The 6,793-nt window shown below is 40.1% G+C and overlaps 1 protein-coding gene across 1 annotated transcript; it reads right to left on the bottom strand.

The window, feature by feature from the left end:
* Window positions 1-391: 391 nt before the first annotated feature.
* On the bottom strand, window positions 392-1,585 carry LOC106759030. The gene has a single exon (XM_014642042.2). It carries the CDS (start codon window positions 1,402-1,404, stop codon window positions 547-549), a length of 858 nt encoding a protein of 285 aa, XP_014497528.1. The 5' UTR covers window positions 1,405-1,585; the 3' UTR covers window positions 392-546.
* Window positions 1,586-6,793: the final 5,208 nt, after the last annotated feature.

Raw genomic sequence — 6,793 nt, forward strand, 5'->3', positions numbered from 1 at the left:
TTACTAAGTATTTAAATAGCTACATGAAAATTTTCAAATATTATTCTTATATGATAAAATAAAATTCTTTTTAGTCAAAGATATTACTTCTATCTTATAAATTCAATTGTTGCTATTATATTATTTTCATAAATTGAAAAAATAGATAGGATAGTACACCAATTCCCCCCGGGAGTTGATTTTTTTTCATGTCAATTTATCACATCTTAAAAAATAGTACTCCATTGTTTTCAAGTATATATTTTTGACAAATCTTATTTATTTACCATTTTCAAAATTTACAATGACAATATCCTTTTCTTATCCATTGTTTTCTTGCATTACCTTTAATATATAATAAGAATAATATAAAAAAAACATCAATATTAGAAAAAAAAAACATAGTCTTTAAAAATTAAACTCAAACAATATAGTGAGTGATGGTACTAAAATGGACAAACTCAAAGTTCTAATTTAATTTTTACACTGCAATTTCGTAAAATAGATCCTTCCCTGAATAGCAGAAACAAAACTATGATTATTTTATTAAATTATAATAATCATAATCTAATAAACACTTCTACTTGGATCATCTTGTCCGAACAGCACACCACTGCCAGTTTCAAAGACTGTGTTGTCGAACCCCACCAACCTGCAACTAACGCCGTTCACAGCCATCCGAACCGGGTCTGCGGATCTGCGACACGGACCAAACCACTTATTCTGCATGTACAGGTTCTTCCTCCAGGGTGGAATTGGAAGACCCTTGTTCCTAAAACAGTGTCTCAACGCCTCACACACCGTGAAAACTATGCGCTTCAGCTCCTCGGCGCATCCAACAAAGATGCAGGGAACGGCAGCCAGTACCTCCGAGAACCTTTGCGTAGGCCGAGCGATCTCAAACTGTGTGCGGAAGTCAAGGTCCACGAAGTACCGCCACGTGGTGCTTCCAGATTGAACCACGTCGATGAACTCGTGGTTCCCACCACATGTGTCCGGCGTGGTCTCGCATACCATAGCGTTGTGCCGCCTGTCCCGGAGAAACACTGCCACCTTCTGATGGAAGAGCCTTGCGTTTTGCTCCTTCAGAATCGCAAACTTCTCAACAGCCTCAGAAACATGCGCGATAAGTAAGTTCTGGTAAGAGTCAGCATTGTAGAGTGAGATTGCGACCCTGGCTGCGTCACTCGCGATATCGTCTGAGCCTTTAACTGAGTCAACTCGGTCACAGTCGGAGTCATCAAAGACTTTATCCTCGCTATTAGTGTCTTCTTCTAGGAAACCGTGGACGAGATTAGACAGGGAGAGAGAGTCGCCGGAACATTGGGTACTGGTGGAGTTAAAATTCCAGTGACCGATGAGTCGGGCTCGAGCCTGGTTGTCGAAGGGATCAGTGACTCGTTTCTTTCTTGGGAAAGTGGGCATTGGATTAGTTTGAGAGAAAAAGGGAGAATTTTTTGAAGTGGGTTTTGAGGTGAGTGGTGAGAGAAAGGTGGTGGTTTTGAACAGAGGGGAAAAAGAAATGTAATAATGGATAATAGAGAAGAATTTCCTGGAGAATATTCGTGGAAACTAGTTTTCATTTTGGTGATGCCATTTTTAATTAAAAATTAATTTATAATGTGCTTCAAAGAGTTGGCATATCCTTTTTAATATCGAAGTACAGTTGATAGAGAAGCAGTACAAGTTCAGAAAAAAAAAATATTTTATATTTTTATATTTTATTTTTTATTAAAAAAATAGTATAAACAAGTGTAACTGTTATTAATATACCAGTCCTCCTAGGAAAAATAAACATGCCTAAAACTTTAAAATCTATTCAGTAAAGTTATTTTTTTTTTAATATTTCTGAAAACCAACACAAATATCAATACTGTGGTAAATCTGTATAGTTCAAAGACAAATATTTTCTCTGAAGTGCACCTCCTACCTAACTTAATCTTAAATGACAAATAAATAACAAAAAGCTGATAAAAAAAAATACACACTATTAAAATATACAAGTGTGGTGCTAAGAAACTAAAGACAGTGAAGGATCTCCAAGATAAGAAGGCTTAAATGAATTTAAGGAAATGTAGAAAATGTTTTCATTCATGCATTGTTTTGATAACCAAAAATAAATATGGTGTGTTTATATTGGTAGGACAAGCTAAATTGTTTGGCAGGTCAGCTGTTCATCGAGTGGTCTAGAATCGGTGCATTAGGATTCACATTAAGCAATTGTTTGATTAGGTATAGAAGATAACCTAATAAACACTTAAAAACTTTAAGTATCATTTATAATCAAGTTTATAAGTAAAATATGTTTATTAGATATTGAGTCATGATTAAGACTATATTAATTATAAGTTCATTTCAAAATCTATAAATACAAGTTTGAAGTAAGAAAGTAGGTGATTGTATTTATTGTGAACTTCAGATTTTATTGTGCTAACTGAACGATTGAAATACTGACTTGAGAGTCGAAGTCCCTTTGGCAAGTACACCCATGCACGACTTGAAGACGGAGTATTAAAGACTTGAAAAATTGTGTAACCAAGATTGAAGACAACGTTAGGAGGCTTGAAGAAATGTGTGAAGAAGTGTTTTGATTATAATTCCTAACCCCACACTCAAAACATTTTGACACACACATGGGGCCGAAGGATCCTAAAGAAAACCCAATGATGACCATAAGAAACATGAACTCCGAGGAACCGACTGAGATGATCATGACATTCCAATAGAAGATGTTAAAAATGCAGCAACGGTACGAAGAAGAGTTAGCAACCTTGCGTGCCAAGAATGCGGCCAACGTCGAGAATGCCGCTGGGGCTGAAAACGCAACCGTCCGGTTGGAATAGACCGCCCAACATTCTATCCCGACAAGAATGAAACAACCTGCATGAACCAAACTTAGGGATAATATCCTGAAAACCGTGTAGGAGGACAACACAGGGTCTAACAAGGAGCGCCACCCGGTGCAAATAGAGCATATGATTTAAACAACCATTTCCCCTCCATAGAGATTACAGAAATCCAACCCCGCTTGATGATCTATTGAGTGTGGAAGAAATGGAGGAAAGTGTCGGGATAAGGGTGAGATCCAAAGCAACGCATATCACCCTAAATGCTTGCATGCACACCCAACCGTTCAGATGTAGCTGGGTGGGAGCCAAGTTTAATTCCCTCAACACAACCGCTTGTAAATTGGTGAAGGGAACCCGAATATACATTTGGGCGAAGGGGAAAGTGTACATGAAGAAAAAATCCTCAGCGCTCTTCCGCTTCCCATGATAAACCCATTCGTTCCCCTTGTAAATCATCATCTTGATCAATGATGCATCCTCCCCATTTCGCACAATACAGACCTGTTCGGCCCAGCCCTCCAAGTTCCTCCTCGTACAGAAAGAGGTGACATACTCAACCACCTCGCGGGACGCCCATTCATAACCTGTTATCATCGGCAGGGCGCCTTGGCATTCCTCCCCCTTGTTACGGGCGTCAACCTCCACCCCACTATAGTGTAAACCTGTTGTGACCTTATGCACAACCTTATCAATATCTACTGTGGCCAAGTTGTCAATTAAGATACCATCCTGCTCTGTTGTCTCTAAGATCGAGGAGGACACAAAGCTTAGAGACAAAGACCGCGAGTCATCACCAACAAACCTCTTGTCACCCCTTCCTGATGGCTCTTCAGACGAAGATAGTCGGACAATCAACATTTTATTACCTAAAATGAAGAAATAATCTTGCGTTATGTAGAGCGAGTAGGAGAAAATGGTGAAAATGATTGGAAAGGTCACCCTTATTTATAGAAAAATAATCTATAATCATCAAGGGCCATCCACCTTTAGACTGACACCATTTGACGATCCAAATTGCGTACCTCTGTAAGTTCTCCTAGGTGCGAAACATGAAGCGGTGCACGCCTCTTCTCGCCAACAGTCACTTCCAAATACATTTTGAAAGTAGTCGAACGGGATAAACCTTGCGTGCCAAGTGTGAGGACCTTCAACGTATACGGCCAACCATGCCAAAGAGATCACCTGTCAAACCCTAGTGCCAAATACTTCTAGCTCGGGCTTGGGGGTCCTGTGTACTGTATAACCACCTGGTCAATTATTGAGCGAGTTGCCTAGGACCAGCTCATTGGGGCTCGCATCAAGCAACCGTTCGACTAAGTACCGAGGATATATATATAGTATTTAGATATGGAATATTAGATAAAGGTCAAAAGAAAATAAAAATGGAGAAGAATATAGATAAATAAGAGAATGGAAATTAATGTTTGCAACGATGCAAATCATAATAATGTAAATTGTTAAGGATAAAACAAGAACGAGTAAAGGAAAATTATGGAAGTAATAACCCAAATTACTACATTTATCACTGGATTTTCCATTTCTCTTCTTCGTGGCTTTTATGCCCTTCCTGCAATCGCTGAGAAAAAACAAAAACCATGCACTGACCTCGTGGCTGGTGGTGTTGTTGATGATGAAGATGCGTTGAAGATGGGGGAGTTGAGCTGGAAGCAGGAAGAAGCGTTGATGATGAAGAGGCTCGCGTTTTCGGTTGCAGAAATGAAGCTGTATCCGGTTATGGGTTTGCGTATTCAGATAAGCTGCAAAGTGAGAGGAAAAGAGAAACATGTATCGGGTTACGCCTTGGTTGTATTCGGTTACAACCTTTGGTTTTAAGTGTTGTATTCAGTTAAGAGTTGGTGGATTCGATTACAAGCACGGTTCAAGCTTGCTACATCCACTGCATCCTTCGTCCATGGTTGCTGCAACTCCGTTCTCCAGCACGACATGACGCTCATTACCTCTCCTCATTAAAATCGTTCGGCAGCGACCACCGTGCCAGAGGAACCCTTGCATGCAAGGTCGGCCTCGGAGGCAAGGCCGGTGACGCATCCTTCTTCTTCTCCTCCTCGTCCCATCGCCGAAGTGAATCCAACATCTCCTCTAGCGAGCTTCTTGCCAAGGAACATGGTGAAGCCTACAACACCATAGTTTCCCCCACCCCACCAACGAAAACCACCGAAATTTATCAACTTTGAATCAAAATTTGGAACCCGATAGAAATTTCACCACCCCTACTTCGACTTTCGCCGCTGCATTACTGAAAGCCCTGAAATTGAAGACAAACTTTTGAGATTCAAATCCCTGTTGGTTGGTGCAATAAGAGTCTATGGGGAATGGAAGATTTCAATTGCATATTGTAGAGGCGTGTGGCTCTTTTCTCATCAACACATGGACCTGCTTTTTTATTAATTTGACAGCAAATTATGCAATGCAGTTACTGTAAATAGAGGCAATATTATTACATTATTAGTATTTTAATTACTTTAATACTTAGGGGCATTTTGGTAATCTTCAATTTCTACCAATTAAACTAATTTTTTAAAACGTTCACATCAATTAAATCTTACACTAATTCTCACAAACTTTACCTCTAAATCCACTCTCAATTACCTTCAAATCCACTCAAATAAACACAAAAAAATGAACCTCAAATCCCCTCAATCACTCTCTTTCAAATCATCTCCCCCAATCACCCTCAAGTGAACACACCCTAAGTATTATTTATAATCAAATTCATAAGTAAAATATGCTTATTAGGTATTGAGTCATGATTAAGAATATATTAATCATAAGTTCATCTCAAAACCTATAAATACAAGTTTGAAGTAAGAAGGTAGATGATTGCATTTATTGTGAACTTCAGATTTTACTGTGCTAACTGAACGATCGAAATACTGACTTGAGCGTCGAAGTACCTTTGGCAAGTACACCCCTACACGGCTTGAAGACGGAGTATTAAAGACTTGAAAAATTGTGTAACCAAGATTGAAAACGACGTTAAGAGGCTTGAAGAAATGTGTGAAGAAGTGTTTTGATTATAATTCCTAACCCCACACTCGAAACATTTTGACACACACGTGGGGCCGAAGGATCCTAAAGAAAACCCAATGATGACCATAAGAAACATGAACTCAGAGGAACCGACTGAGATGATCATGACATTATAATAGCAGATGTTAAAAATGCAGTAACGGTACGAAGAAGAGCTAGCAACCTTGCGTGCCAAGAATGCGACCAACGTCGAGAATGTCACTGGGATTGAAAACACAACCCTCAGGTTGGAATAGACCGCTCAACATTCTATCCCGACAAGAATGAAACAACCTGCATGAACCAAACTTAGGGATAATATCCTGAAAACCGTGTAGGAGGACAACACGGGCTCTAACAAGGAGCGCCACCCGGTGCAAATAGAGCATACCATTTGAACAACCATTTCCCCTCCATAGAGATTAAAGAAATCCAACCCCGCTTGATGATTTATCGAGTGTGGAAGAAATTAAGGAAAGTGTCGGGATGAGGGTGAGAACCAAAGCGACGCATATCACCCTAAATGCTTGCATGGACACCCAACAGTTCAGATGTAGCTAGGTGGGAGCCAAATTTAATTCCCTCTACACAACCGCTTGTAAGTTGGTGAAGGGAACTCGAATGTACATTTGGGCGAAGGGGAAAGTGTACATGAAGAAAAAATTCTCAGCGCTTTTCCGCTTCCCATGATAAACCTGTTCGTTCCCCTTGTAAATCGTCATCTTGATCAATGATGCATCCTCCCCATTTCGCACAATACAGACCTGTTCGACCCAGTCCTCCAAGTTCCTCCCCGTACAGAAAGAGGTGACATACTCACCCACCTCGCGGGACACCCATTCATAACCTGTTATCATCGGCAGGGCGCCTTGGCATTCCTCCCCCTTTTTACGGGCGTCAACCTGCACCCCACTATAGTGTAAACCTGTTGTGAC

Source organism: Vigna radiata, chromosome 4, assembly GCF_000741045.1.
Source record: "Vigna radiata var. radiata cultivar VC1973A chromosome 4, Vradiata_ver6, whole genome shotgun sequence".
Lineage (NCBI taxonomy): Eukaryota > Viridiplantae > Streptophyta > Magnoliopsida > Fabales > Fabaceae > Vigna > Vigna radiata.